The 16,007-nt window shown below is 49.3% G+C and overlaps 1 protein-coding gene across 1 annotated transcript; it reads right to left on the reverse strand.

Annotated features, from left to right (window-relative positions):
- Positions 1-7,789: 7,789 nt before the first annotated feature.
- LOC141155492 (zinc finger MYM-type protein 1-like) lies at positions 7,790-9,650 on the reverse strand. The gene is made up of 2 exons (XM_073642359.1): positions 9,635-9,650; positions 7,790-9,516 (listed from the first exon to the last, which is right to left on the reverse strand). Exons 1-2 carry the CDS (start codon positions 9,648-9,650, stop codon positions 7,790-7,792), a joined length of 1,743 nt encoding a protein of 580 aa, XP_073498460.1.
- Between the last annotated feature and the right edge of the window lie 6,357 nt (positions 9,651-16,007).

The raw sequence follows: 16,007 nt of genomic DNA on the forward strand, positions 1-16,007 counted from the left end.
CAGTCAGAGGGTAGGAGCTTATCACTGCACTGCAGAACAGTCAGAGGGGAGGAGCTTATCATTGCACTACAGAACAGCCCAGAGGGCAGGAGCCTATCACTGCAATGCAGAACAGTCAGAGGGGAGGAGCTTATCACTGCAGAACAGCCCAGAGGGGAGGAGCTTATCACTGCACTACAGAACAGCCCAGAGGGGAGGAGCTTATCACTGCACTACAGAACAGCCCAGAGGGGAGGAGCTTATAACTGCACTGCAGAACAGTCAGAGGGGAGGAGATTATCACTGTACTGAAGAACAGCCCAGAGGGGAGGAGCTTATAACTGCACTGCAGAACAGCCCGGAGGGGAGGAGCTTATCACTGCACTGCAGAACAGCCCAGAGGGGAGGAGCTTATCACTGCACTGCAGAACAGTCAGAGGGGAGGAGCTTATAACTGCACTGCAGAACAGTCAGAGCGTAGGAGCTTATCACTGTACTGCAGAACTGCCCGGATGGGAGGAGCTTATAACTGCACTGCAGAACAGCCCGGAGGGGAGGAGCTTATTACTGCACTGCAGAACAGCCCGGAGGGGAGGAACTTATAACTGCACTGCAGAACAGCCCGGAGGGGAGGTACTTATAACTGCACTGCAGAACAGCCCAGAGGGGAGGAGCTTATAACTGTACTGCAGAACAGCCCAGAGGGGAGGAGCTTATAACTGCACTGCAGAACAGCCCAGAGGGGAGGAGCTTATAACTGTACTGCAGAACAGTCAGAGGGGAGGAACTTATAACTGCACTGCAGAACAGTCAGAGGGGAGGAGTTTATAACTGCACTGCAGAGCAGCCTGGAGGGGAGGAGCTTATAACTGCACTACAGAACAGCCCAGAGGGGAGGAGTTTATCACTGTACTGCAGAACAGCCCAGAGGGGACGAGCTTATCACTGCACTACAGAACTACCCAGAGGGAAGGAGCTTATCACTGCACTGCAGAACAGCCCAGAGGGGAGGAGCTTATCACTGCACTGCAGAACAGCCCAGAGGGGAGGAGCTTATCACTGCACTGCAGAACAGCCCAGAGGGGAGGAGCTTATCACTGCACTACAGAACAGCCCAGAGGGGAGGAGCTTATCACTGCACTGCAGAACAGCCCAGAGGGGAGGAGCTTATCACTGCACTACAGAACAGCCCAGAGGGGAGGAGCTTATAACTGCGCTGCAGAGCATCCCGGAGGGGAGGAGCTTATAACTGCACTGCAGAACAGCCCGGAGGGGAGGAGCTTATCACTGCACTGCAGAACAGCCCAGATGGAAGGAGCTTATAACTGCACTGCAGAACAGCTCGGAGGGGAGGAGCTTATAACTGCACTGCAGAACAGCCCGGAGGGGAGGAGCTTATAACTGCACTACTGAACAGCCCAGAGGGGAGGAGCTTATCACTGCACTGCAGAACAGTCAGAGGGGAGGGGCTTATCACTGCACTACAGAACAGCCCAGAGGGGAGGAGCTTATAACTGCACTGCAGAACAGCCCAGAGGGGAGGAGCTTATCGCTGCACTTCAGAACAGCCAGAGGGGAGGAGCTTATCACTGCACAGCAGAACAGCCCTGAGGGAAGAAGCTTATCACTGCACTGCAGAACAGTCAGAGGGTAGGAGCTTATCACTGCACTGCAGAACAGTCAGAGGGGAGGAGCTTATCATTGCACTACAGAACAGCCCAGAGGGGAGGAGCCTATCACTGCACTGCAGAACAGTCAGAGGGGAGGAGGTTATCACTGCAGAACAGCCCAGAGGGGAGGAGCTTATCACTGCACTACAGAACAGCCCAGAGGGGAGGAGCTTATCACTGCACTACAGAACAGCCCAGAGGGGAGGAGCTTATAACTGCACTGCAGAACAGTCAGAGGGGAGGAGATTATCACTGTACTGAAGAACAGCCCAGAGGGGAGGAGCTTATAACTGCACTGCAGAACAGCCCGGAGGGGAGGAGCTTATCACTGCACTGCAGAACAGCCCAGAGGGGAGGAGCTTATCACTGCACTGCAGAACAGTCAGAGGGGAGGAGCTTATAACTGCACTGCAGAACAGTCAGAGCGTAGGAGCTTATCACTGTACTGCAGAACTGCCCGGATGGGAGGAGCTTATAACTGCACTGCAGAACAGCCCGGAGGGGAGGAGCTTATTACTGCACTGCAGAACAGCCCGGAGGGGAGGAACTTATAACTGCACTGCAGAACAGCCCGGAGGGGAGGAGCTTATCACTGCACTACAGAACAGCCCAGAGCGGAGGAGCTTATAACTGCACTGCAGAACAGTCAGAGGGGAGGAGCTTATCACTGTACTGCAGAACAGCCCGGAGGGGACGAGCTTATAACTGCAGAACAGTCAGAGGGGAGGAGCTTATCACCGTACTGCAGAACAGCCCGGAGGGGACGAGCTTATAATTGCAGAACAGCCCGGAGGGGAGGAGCTTATAACTGCACTGCAGAACAGTCAGAGGGGAGGAGTTTATCACTGCACTACAGAACAGCCCAGAGGGGAGGAGCTTATAATTGCACTGCAGAACAGTCAGAGGGGAGGAGCTTATCACTACTGCAGAACAGCCCGGAGGAGAGGAGCTTATAATTGCACTACAGAACAGCCCGGAGGGGAGGAGCTTATAACTGCACTGCAGAACAGCCCGGAGGGGAGGGGCTTATCACTGCACTTCAGAACAGTCAGAGGGGGGGAGGCTTATAACTGCACTGCAGAACAGTCAGAGGGGAGGAGCTTATCACCACTGCAGAACAGCCCGGAGGGGAGGAGCTTATCACTGCACTACAGAACAGCCCAGAGGGGAGGAGCTTATAACTGCATTGCATAACAGTCAGGGGGAGGAGCTTATCACTGTACTGCAGAACAGCCCGGAGGGGAGAAGCTTATAACTGCACTGCAGAACAGTCGGAGGGGAGGGGCTTATCACTGCACTGCAGAACAGCCAGAGGGGAGGAGCTTATAACTGCACTTCAGAACAGTCAGAGGGGAGGAGCTTATAACTGCACTGCAGAACAGTCAGAGGGGAGGAGCTTATCACTGTACTGCAGAACAGCCCAGAGGGGAGGAGCTTATCACTGCACTGCAGAACAGTCAGAGGGGAGGAGCTTATCACTGTACTGCAGAACAGTCAGAGCGTAGGAGCTTATCACTGTACTGCAGAACTGCCCGGATGGGAGGAACTAATAACTGCACTGCAGAACAGCCTGGAGGGGAGGAGCTTATCACTGCACTACAGAACAGCCCAGAGGGGAGGAGCTTATAACTGCACTGCAGAACAGTCAGAGCGTAGGAGCTTATCACTGTACTGCAGAACTGCCCGGATGGGAGGAGCTTATAACTGCACTGCAGAACAGCCCGGAGGGGAGGAGCTTATTACTGCACTGCAGAACAGCCCGGAGGGGAGGAACTTATAACTGCACTGCAGAACAGCCCGGAGGGGAGGAGCTTATCACTGCACTACAGAACAGCCCAGAGGGGAGGAGCTTATAACTGCACTGCAGAACAGTCAGAGGGGAGGAGCTTATCACTGTACTGCAGAACAGCCCGGAGGGGACGAGCTTATAACTGCAGAACAGTCAGAGGGGAGGAGCTTATCACCGTACTGCAGAACAGCCCGGAGGGGAGGAACTAATAACTGCACTGCAGAACAGCCTGGAGGGGCTTATCACTGCACTACAGAACAGCCCAGAGGGGAGGAGCTTATAACTGCACTTCAGAACAGTCAGAGGGGAGGAGCTTATAACTGCACTGCAGAACAGTCAGAGGGGAGGAGCTTATCACTGTACTGCAGAACAGCCCGGAGGGGAGGAGCTTATAACTGCACTGCAGAACAGTCGGAGGGAGGGGCTTATCACTGTACTGCAGAACAGTCAGAGGGGAGGGGCTTATCACTGCACTGCAGAACAGTCAGAGGGGAGGGGCTTATCACTACTGCAGAACAGTCATAGGGGAGAGGCTTATCACTGTACTGCAGAACAGCCCAGAAGGGAGGAGCTTGTAACTGCACTGCAGAATAGTCAGAGGGGAGGAGCTCATTACTGTAATACTGCAGCACAGCCTGGAGGGGAGGAGCTTATCACTGCACTGCAGAACAGTCAGAGGGGAGGGGCTTATCACTGCACTGCAGAACAGTCAGAGGGGTGGGGCTTATCACTGCACTGCAAAACAGCCCCGAGGGAAGGAGCTTTTCACTGCACTGCAGAACGGCCAGAGGGGAGGAGCTTATCACTGCACTGCAGAACAGCCTGGAGGGGATAAGCTTATCACTGCAGTGCAGAACAGCCAGAGGGGAAGAGCTTATCACTGCACTGCTGAACAGCACAGAGGGGAGGAGTTTACCACTGTACTGAGGGGGAGGAGCTTATCAGTACACTGCAGGATGTACACCATGTAGTGGTCATTCTCAGGTTCTGCAGCTCAGCTACTATTGAAGTGAATGTGAGTTGAGCTGCAGACCCCCAGTATTATACTGCATCTCCCATCTCCCCCCACACACACATGTGCATCTCCCATCCCCCCCACACACACACACATGTGCATCTCCCATCTCCCCCCCCACACACACACATGTGCATCTCCCATCTCCCCCCCACACACACACACACATGTGCATCTCCCATCTCCCCCCCCCACACACACACACATGTGCATCTCCCATCTTCCCCCCCCACACACACACACACACACACATGTGCATCTCCCATCTCTCCACTCCTAGTTAATTGTATTTAAAAAAAAAAAAAACTTGTTATACTTACCCCCATGCGATCCCTGCAGAATCCTGGCGCTCGTCCAAATCGCTGACAGCAGGTTCTCCTGACTTCCGGCCATGTGACGGCACCGTCACATGACCGGAAGTCAGGGGAATCATGAAGGCGCTGCTGCAACAGCGCAACTCAGCGCTGAAATGTCCCGGACCCGGCGCATAGCATGGGGCCGGGGGCCCCATGAGGAGAGAGACGCACAAGAGGGGGGCCCCCGAGGGGGCCCCTACCGGCCGGGCCCCATACTGGAGTCAGGGCAGTCATGCCCTGATGGCGGCCCTGCTGGAGGGGCCCCCTCTCCCTCGGGGCCCCCGTTCAATGAACCGGCTGCACGGGCGGTAGTTCCGCCCCTGATTTACTCTCCCCCACCCCACATTCGTTATGTGCAGCTCATTATCCCCCTACTCCCAATTCCCCCATGTGCAGCTCTCAAACCCCCCCATGTGCAGCTCTCATCCCCCCCATGTGCACATCTCTCACCCCCTCCCCCACATGTGCCCCTCTCTCATCCACCTCCCCCACATGTGCCCCTCTCTCATCCCCCTCCACCACATGTGCACCTCTCTCATCCCCCTCCACCACATGTGCACCTCTCACATCCCCACCCACATGTGCACCTCTCACATCTCCCCCCCCCACACACATGTGCATCTCCCATCCCCCCCCACACACACATGTGCATCTCCCATCTCCCCCCCCACACACACATGTGCATCTCCCATCTCCCCCCCCCACACACACATGTGCATCTCCCATCTCCCCCCCCCCACACATGGAGTAAATGATAAATGATGATGGGGTGGGGAGAGCACGGACATGATATAATGAATTGGGGCAGGGGGTGCATGTAAATATTGAATGCGGGGAGCAGGAAGTATAGAGTAGGGGGCGTTGCGGATGCAGGAGTGTGACTGGTAACAAATTGGCGGAAAGAGTAGAGGTTCTAATTAAATTATATATTAAGTGCCTATTTACAGTTAATGGGGGCACAGTGGTGGATTACAATTTATATTTGGAATGGTAGGTTGCATAATAACTAACCATATATTGATGGTGGATGCATGTCTGTATTCAGCTGCGTAATGTAGAAGTTGGGGAATGTGCTCTAGATAACTGTGTTATTTTATGCAGAGACGAGTCCTGGCTGGAAGACGTGATGGCGGTCTGTGCTGGATGAAGGAGAAAAGCGAAGATGAAGGACTTCACCTAGAGACGTCACCGGTGAGTCAGTCTATTACATGTATACTGTGTATAATGTCACTGGTGATCACTGTATTACCTGTACACTGACACTATATACAGAGCTCCTGTGTATAATGTCACTGGTGATCACTGTATTACCTGTACACTGACACTATATACAGAGCTCCTGTGTATAATTTCACTGGTGATCACTGTATTACCTGTACACTGACACTATATACAGAGCTCCTGTGTATAATGTCACTGGTGATCCCTGTATTACCTGTACACTGACACTATATACAGAGCTCCTGTGTATAATGTCACTGATGATCACTGTATTACCTGTACACTATATACAGAGCTCCTGTGTATAATGTCACTGGTGATCCCTGTATTACCTGTACACTGACACTATATACAGAGCTCCTGTGTATAATTTCACTGGTGATCACTAGATTACCTGGACACTTACGTTATACATACCATGTATAGAGCTCCCGTGTATAATGACACTTATGGTAATATTAGTAATGTGGTGGTAATATTAGTAATGTAGTGGTAATATGTGGTCTGGTCATGGTGTGGCAGTTTTTCTCCCTTCTGTGTGGTATTATTCGGTCACTATGTTGTGGTAATATGTGGTCTGGTCATGGTGTGGCGGTATTCCCTGTATGTGGTATTATTGGTCATTTAAAAAAAAAATGTATATGACACATTCCCTTAAAGAAAACTAAATAAAAATATATCTAAAAAGAGTATTGGATATTTTAAGAAAATTTTAATAGGTTAGAGTAGGGCCCGCCCAGAAGAGTCTACCTTATCGTGGTGGCGGCTTTAAAAATCTTTTGGCCAAAACAAAAGCTGATGGCTATGTATGTGGCGCCGTCACATGGCCGAACGTCAGGAGAACCTGGTGGCAGCGACGTGGACGAGCGCCAGGATTCTGCAGGGATTGCATGGGGGTAAGTATAACAAGTTTTATTTTTTTTAAATACAATTAATTAACTAGGAGTGGGGGGAATCAGAGATGCACGGGGGGGATGAGAGATGCACATGGGGGGGTGAGAGATGCACATGGGGGGGTGAGAGATGCACATGGGGGGGTGAGAGATGCACATGGGGGGGTGAGAGATGCACATGGGGGGGTGAGAGATGCACATGGGGGGATGAGAGATGCACATGGGGGGGATGAGAGATGCACATGGGGGGGATGAGAGATGCACGGGGGGGGGTGAGAGATGCACATGGGGGGGTGAGAGATGCACATGGGGGGTTATGTTTACATAACTTTGTTGCCTTATGAAGGGCAGGGGGGGCCCCCCAAAATTTCTTGCACAGGGGCCCACTACAGTCTGTGTCCGCCCCTGATTATACAGGACAGGCTCCTGTTACAGATTTTGCATTGGAGCTCTGGATATAATCCATAGGGAAAGCTACATGCAGATGGGTAAGGAACTGGCTAAGAGGCAGGAAATAAAGAGTCGTCATAAATGGTACGTTCTCTAAATGGGATATAGTCAGCAGTGGGGACCGCAGGGATCTGGGCTAGGACCAGGGCCGGCCTTAGGGTATATGGCGCCCTGTGCGAAATCCCTCTTGGCGCCCCCCCCCAAAGAAAAAAAATTAAACTCATGTAGGTGAAAACAACAAGTGCATTTTTTATTAATCAAATGATCAAGTAATAACAAGCAACAAAAGTTGAACAGACGGTCATTATAAAGTATAAAGTGTTTTGAACAGGTACAATTTTTATTTCTGAAACAATCAATTTCAACCATAAAATACACATTCAAAGTGCATTGCAAAGAGTCCCAAATGAATGTGCTTAGAAAATAACTTTTCGGGCTTTTGTTCTTGCAAACTCATCGATAGTGGTGGTCATGTCCAGACTCTGAAGAATGTCATTTTCAATGGACAGGACTGCTAAAGCTGTTAGTCTGTCATCTGACATTGACGACCTCAAGTAAGTTTTTATCAGTTTTAATTTGGAAAAGCTACGTTCTCCTGAAGCCACCGTGACAGGAATTGTCAGCAAAATACGAAGTGCTACCCACAGATTGGGGAAAGTGTCAGTCAGACTATTTTTGTTTATGAAGTTTAGCACATCAAGAGGATTTATGGTATCACTAGGTAAAAGACTTTGAATGTGGTAGAATTCCTGGGCCAACTCTTCTCCGTTTACGTCAGATTCAGTTCCACTAACCAATGCAGCTTGTAGATTTAGGCAACTTCTTGTCAGGTCTTCTCTAGAAAAACTATTATTTTTTATGTTGTATAAGAATCCCCATACTCCGTTATGGTTTTCTAATTGTTTGAAGCGCTCCTCCAATGATGCTGACGCTGTGTCTACTAAAACGAAAAAAAAATCTACCTTGAATTTAGATTGCGGGTCTGTTATTGCTTCGTCCCGTCCTTCATAACTAAAACTAGCTTTCTTCACTCTGATGCGCTTTTCTGGCCTAAACACTGGCTCCAAATTCAAATTCTCAGCAATCTCCTTTGCACTCTGCAGTGCCATGTCAAATCCTTTTTCACGAAAGTTTCTAATAAATTCTAGACACTTGTGAATTAGTTCTGTCACTGTACTGAGATCAGAAGTTTGTCTTTGCATGGCTTTACTTACGATATTTATTTGAAACAATATGTCATACCAAATGATAAACGACATGATAAACTTAAAGTCCGTAATCTTCTGAGCAAGAGTCTTGGCTTCAAAAGATACATTTGGCTCAACTCTCTCTTCCTCAGATAGTGCAATTAGTGCCTCATGTATGTCTCCTAAATGATAACGAAAGGGTTTAAGGCAGTCTATTCTGCATTCCCATCTTGTAGTAGACATGGGTTTCAAAGTCAGACCTGAAATATGGTCAGTCAAGATTTTCCACCTTTTAACAGAGCCAGAAAAAAGAACATAAATACACTGGATTAAACCAAAAAGGTCCTTTGAGTCTTTACTAGATCTTGCTGCATCTCCAACCACAAGATTAAGACAATGGCATCCACATGGTACAAAGACAGCACGAGAATTTTTCTCTAAAATTTGAACTTGAACACCGTTGTGTTTTCCTGCCATATTGGCACCATTATCGTAGCCTTGACCACGACAATTAGTAATATCTAAATTTTTCTCACTCAGAAAGTCAAGAAGGGCATCGGTCAATCCCTTTCCTGTTGTGTCTACAACATTTTTGTATCCAATAAAATGTTCCTTAATTGTGTATATGCCACATACTTCATCCAAAAAGCGAATGGTAAATGACATTTGCTCCTTGTGGCTTAAATCAGGGGTGCAGTCTAGTATTATAGAGTAATATTTAGCCTGGTTGCAGCGCGTTACAATGTGGTTAATGACTTGGCTTGCCATCAGAGCAATAATTTCATTTTGAATAGTTTTACCACAATAGTGGTCTGATATTTCTTTGGAGACAACACGATGCAGGTGTTCTGACATCACTCTATCAAACTTTCCAAGTACCTGCACAAACCCCAAAAAGTTTCCATTATTGGGGGTAAAAAGACGATCAGAACTTCCTCTGAATGCCAAATTGCGTTCTGCAAGAAATTGAATAATACATACAAGCCTTTCCAACACTCCTCTCCAGTGTTGTCTTTCTCTATTCATAAGAGTTTGCATGTTGGAATCTATTGTTGTATTCGTCTTGAGCCGAACCTGAGTCTCCAACCATTTACGTTCTGCTAAAAAATGATTTGGTGAGGACTCGTGTGATTTTAATATAGATGATATATGTTGCCAGTCTTGAGATCCATCTAAAGCAAGAGATGACCTTGGTTTTCTATCAAATAATTTACAACAAAAGCAGAATACTTTGTTTGCAGATTTTGAGTAAACCAACCACTGTCTCTTGCAGTGTTGTCCATTAACCAAAACTCTCTTATAGAATTTAGCAGAAAAGTGACGGACGGTCATTTGAATCTTTTTTAAACTCCATATCTGTTATATGAACAGGCCCAGTTTCCACAACATGATCTATAACTTTGGTAGTCAATGAAGGCCATAGAGCGGGATCAGTGTCAATCAGTATTAGATCTTGATTGCTTGGAAATTCTGGGATATCAGTTTCCTGGTGACCAGTGCCTGTGTCAGCTGCAGAATGTTCCTCTGGATTTTCAACATTTTCAGTTAAATTTTCTAAAAATTGAGGATCCTCTGCTATCTCTGATTCATCGTTTAGAGAGCCATCAGGGTTTGAAAATTGTCCTGACGTGGAAGGTTCATCCAAATCGATTTCTATTGGACCTTCTCTATGTGTCGCTACACTTTCATATTGTTCTGCAGCTGTCTCTTTAGAAGAGCATTGGTCGCTGGATTTCTGAAAAAGCTTTTTGAAAGACTCTGCACATTTTTTGTCTTCAACTTCTTTAAGTGCTTTTCGTTTTCGATTTTGTGCTCCTGATAGTTTTTTGGGGCCCATAATTAAACTGAAAAATGTATATAATAATAACACTATTATTATTGAAACTTAAATATTCTAAATATTCTTCATCTTTTTATTATAATGCAGCAACAAAGAACAGATAGTCAGGGAACTGATCTTCTACCAACAAAGGCTGTCCATTTATGATGGGAGTCGTAGTTTTGCAATGGCTGACTCACAGGGTGGCAATGGGGACATTGGGGGGATGTCTGTCTGTCTGCACCTTATTGTTAACGTCTTTATTCAAGTTTGTTCATCATATCAGGCTCAGCAGCACAGCACTCACCAGTCACCACCACTTTGTAGCTGAGCTGCCTGCAGCATCCCCGGCGCGGCACTGTGTCTGAGCTGTGTGACGTCACAGTGCCGTGCCCGCGCCAATGGAAGGAGACGAGAGATGCTGCAGGCGGCGCCTCCCGCACTGTCTCCAGCGCTGGGGGTAAGTGTGTGAGGAGGAGAGAGTGCAGCGCGCCCGGGTCCCGGCCGGACATTTCAGAGCAGAGAGGGGGCGCCGGCGCCTGAGCACAGAAGAAACGCTGGGCGCTCCCTCTCTGCTCTTCCATAAGAAAAATACCGACGGGGAGGGAGCCAGCGCAGCGCCCCCCTTCACTCTCAAGTTTGAGGCGCCCTGTGCAGTTGCACAGCTGGCACGCCCCAAAGGCCGGCCCTGGCTAGGACCAATTCTTTTTAATCTCTTTATTAATGACCTGGGAGATGGGATTGTGAGTAAATTGCCAGTCTTCGCTGACAACACTTAGATATGTAGGATATTACAAACTTACCTTGATAGTACAGTATTGCAGAACGATCTGGATAAGATGACTGAATGGGCAAACACTTGGCAGATGAGGTTTGAGGTTGATAAATGTAGAGTAATGCACCTAGGACGGAGTAATGCTACTGCTGCATATTCATTAAATGGGAGTATACTCCGGACTACAGAACAGGAGAAGGACTTGGGTATTGATGAGTAGTGATGAGCGGAAGTACTCGTTACTCGAGTTTGCCTAGGGTGCTCGGGTATGCACCGAGTATAGCGGGTGCTCGAGTTACATGTTTGAGTCCCCGTGGCCGCATGTTTCGCAACTGTTAGCGACAAAACATGCGAGGATTGCCTGACAAATATGGGCAATCTCCGCATTTTTTGTCGCTGTCTGACAACCGCGAAACAGCACTGTGTGACACAAACAAGATTTTAGGGTGTTGTTAGAATGCCTGTTATTCTTCTACAGTTTGACCCTAGTGACTGCTATTGTTCACCTTAATAATTGTGCTGCAATCCCACTCCTTACCACTGGAGGCTGCTGTTGTGTTCTGCAATTGTCCTTTACTAACATGGCAGATTCTGAACTTGTGGGATCCATCTTGTGTCCTGTTTGGGCCTACTTAAACCCGCATGGATCTCTCACTCATTGCTTGAGTAGTGTGTCTAGCTGTTAGCCTAGTTACCATTCTTCAGTTCTGAATATTCTAAAGATTCTTACCTATCTATGAATTGTTTCCTACAACTCCTTTACAAAACTCCAAGAACTTCTACTGCCGCTTGCTGTTCTTGCTCGCGCTCCTTCGAACACTGGTTTCCAGCAGTACTACATCAGTATCGTAACAGGTGTATACAGTGATGAGCAAAAGGATAACAATGTTTCGAACTTTTGACTTTCATCTCCGTATCTCACCATCCACTACTGATTCGAACGTGAGACTACCATCATTTTATAGACAATCCTCTTGGCTATCTCATGCATAAATTTGACTTGCAACTATTTAGCATATGATTAGTCATGTAGATTCTTGCATTGTTACTGTTTTGCTCCTGGTGGTAGAAAAATATTTTTCTTCCTGTATACTACAAATTACCACCTGTTCTCACATTCCCTAATAGCTCAGTGTGTAATTAGATTGATTCCCAAGCAAAAGGTCACTTGATTGAATCAAGGAGCAACCTGGAAGAAGATTTCCAAAGAAAAGAGAAACAGCATCATCCAGCTCATCGATAGCGGTCTCTCGGCCAAGAAAATTGCCAAACTGCATCATGTGAGCGCCATGACAGTGGGAAGAATATGAAATGAAGCCCGTCCAACTATTCAAAACCAAGAGGTGGACGTCCAGGCAAAATATCGGAGTCAGCAATCGGCCCATCACAAGGTCTATCAGTTCTGGCGCGACAAACACGGCAGTGGAGGTGACTCGTATGCTTCGTAATAGTGAGATCACAGATGTCCATGCAAGCACAGTGCAACACACGTGTAGCGCCGGCGTCTCTGCCTCTCGGCCGGCAGAGACGCCGACCCCCTTACCGCCACGGCTCTGCTCCGGCGTCCTCCGCTTCCCTGTCTGTGTGTGCCCGGGGCGCACCTCGCGCAGATGCCCGGCCACTGTGCTTAGGGCACGCGCGCGCACTCCCTGCTTCTTAAAGGGGCCGCTTGCGCCGTCCTAATATGTCCCTAGCCAATCGCCAGAGGACAGCTGATATTTTAGGCACCTCCTCCAAAATGGAGGTGCCTGTGCAATAGTGAGTGTTAACACTCTCTCCAGCCCCCAGGTCCCAGTGCTGTCTGACAGCCTGTCTATCAGCCGTGCCCTCCAGCCTGTCTTTCAGCCGTGCTCGCGAGCCTGCCTATCTGCCGTGCTCGCCAGCCTGCCTATCTGCCGTGCCCACCAGCCTGTCTATCAACCGTGCCCGCCAATCAGTCTGCCAGCCAAGCCTGTCTGTCAGTCAGCTCCATCCGTCTGCCTACCAGCTGTGCTCAGCTGTCTGCCCATCTGTTGTGCCAGTCCGCTTTGGCTATCAGCCCCATGGGAGTCGCCTGCTCACACACGAGGTCGGTCCCAGAGTGGCACCTGGTTCACCTTGCCAGTCCCTCCTTGGTTCACGAAGTCAACTAAGCCGCCGTGTAGCCAGGGTCGGTCCGGGTAGGCAGTTAGTTACGCCCCTCTGGTCCCTCCTTGTACCACGGCACAGTGGTTCCACCATCCGGACCCGTAACAGTTTGCACAGGCCATGGAATCCGGTGGCTCCCAGGCTCCTCGCTTTCAGACCTGTATCAAGAGTTCTCCAGCCAGAGATCTCAACAGGTTACTATCCTGTCCTACCTGCAGACTGTAAACTCCCATCTGGATGCACTGTCCAACCCAGCTGTGTCCGCCTCTAACCAAGTGGCAACCGCTCCGGCGGCACCTCTTCCCAGCAGCAGTGTGGCACCCAGCGTTGGACCCCGACTATCTGCTCCTCCACGTTTTGGCGGTGATCCTGCTCTATGTCGGGGCTTCGTTAACCAGTGCACGCTGCACTTTGAGCTCCTGGCTCATCAGTTCACTTCTGACTGGGCTAAAGTGGCATTCATTATGTCTCATCTCACCGGGGAAGTGTTGGCGTGGTTTAACCCCCTTTGGGAGAGAGGGGATCCTCTGGTGTCCGATCTCTAGGCTTTCCTTGCGGCTTTCCAGAGGGTGTTCGATGAGCCTGGACGCACATCTTCGAATGCCTCCTCCCTCCTTCGACTCCACCAAGGGAGTCTCACTGTGGGCCAGTACGCTGTACGATTCTGCACCCTCGTGTCAGAACTTGCCTGGAACAACGAGGCTCTGGTGTCTACTTTTGGGAGGGCCTTTCTGGGCGGATCAAGGATGAGATAGCGGGTCGTGACATACCTACCTCTCTGGACGATCTGGTGTCGTTGGCCACACGGATCGACATCCGTTTCCAGCAGCATTCAAAGGAGGTGATCCGTGAGAAAAGGCCTCTGCGCCTTGCACCAACCTTCCAAAGGCCAGTCTCTCAACCAGCATAAGCCTCGGCCTCCTCCCCAGAGTCTATGCAAATAGACCAAGTTAAGATGGTCAAGTCTCGCCAGGGAAGTTGCTTTTACTGTGGCAGTACTGAGCATCTAATCTGTTCGTGTCCAGTGGGACTGGGAAACTCCAGTGTCTAGGATTGCTTGGAGAGGTTGTCCTAGGCAAAAATTCTTCCTCTCCACCCCTGACTCTGTCTGTATCTATCACCTGCGGTAAGGCACACTTCTTCAAGACTGCCTACCTGGATTCCGGTGCTGCTGGGAATCTCATCCAACAGGCCATTGTGGAGCAGTATCAGATCCCTATCCAATGTCTTGCGGATACCTTATCAGTCTCCTCCTTGGATGGGAAGCTACTTTCTGAATCCATCTTTTTCATCACCGAGCCTATAGTTCTTCAGGTAGGAATGCTACATCTCCTATGTACAGTCCGGCCTCTCCCACTCATTACTGCTTGGTCTTCCCTGGCTTAAAACACATGAGCCAGTCTTGAATTGGAATTCGGGAGAGGTGCTCTATTGGGGTCAGGAGTGTCACAGGACCTGCCTGGTTCCTGTCCGTCCTGCTCCACCTCTGTCCTCTCCAGCTAACTTGCCCGGCTTGCCGGCACCCTACTGGCCGTATGCTGACTTCTTTGACAAGAAGGAGGCTGAGACACTACCATCACATAGGCCGTATGACTGTCCTATTGACCTCATCCCTGGTGCTTCACCTCCCCGAGGTCGAATTTACCCCGTCGGTGACCGAGACCAGAGCTATGTTCGAATACATCGAGGAGAATCTTGCTAGGGGATTTATCCAGAAATCCACCTCTCCGGCAGGAGCAGGATTCTTCTTCGTCAAGAAGAAAGATGGCTCTCTTCGCCCATGTACTGACAATAGGGGCCTAAATCAAATCACTATCAAAAATAAGTATCCTCTGCCTCTCATCTCCGAGTTGTTTACTAAGCTCGATCTCCGTGGCACATACAATCTTATCCGGATTCGCCAAGGTGATAAGTGGAAGACGGCATTCAACACCCGAGATGGCCACTACAAGTACCGCGTGATGCCCTTTGGACTCTGCAACGCACCAGCAGTCTTCCAAGAACTGGTGAATGATATCTTCCGAGATCTACTGTACTCATGCGTGTTAGTGTATCTGGACGACATCCTGTTGATCTCTTCTGATTTGCCCTCGCATCATAGATGTTATTTTCTGCAACATAGAACTAAGGAATAGGAGGGAAAAGCTGTCCCTGCACTGAGGCTCAGCTTTACCCTACGCTGGGGTGGGTGCCCTATTCCTTATGAATAGCCCCACCGAAACTCCTGCACTGAACTCAAACGAAGACCTGTAGGAAGGGGAAAGGGGTCACTAAAAGATCTAAGGACTGGGAGCAAAAGAAGGAGACCTCCTAACAGAAAAGTTAGTTGCAGAAACGAAAATCAAAGGAAACAAAACTGGTGGAACAAGAAGGCCCAGGATAACAATAGTCCAAAGCAAGAAGAACTAAAGAATTCTACTTAGCCAGAGAACGAGCGTTACAACACTGATGTCCAGAGGGGAACTAGAGAGCCAGGTGCTGAGTAATAAAGGGTGCAGAGATCACGTGACCAAGAAAACCAGCACCAGAGGAAAAGACTAGAAGCCAGCAAACCACAGCAAGATGGCCGATAGTAAAACAACATAGATTCTAACAATAGACATGTTCGACAGGTACTGCAGAGTGTAACGGGTCTGGGAGGCGGAACCTCTGAGCAACTATACAAGGGGGCGGTCCTTGTAAGGAAGCGGGTGGCTCCCAGGGAAGACGGGCAGGTAGACACGGCA

This window comes from Phyllobates terribilis, unplaced genomic scaffold (assembly GCF_046119375.1).
Source record: "Phyllobates terribilis strain yellow unplaced genomic scaffold, ASM4611937v1 Scaffold_7__3_contigs__length_470593459, whole genome shotgun sequence".
Lineage (NCBI taxonomy): Eukaryota > Metazoa > Chordata > Amphibia > Anura > Dendrobatidae > Phyllobates > Phyllobates terribilis.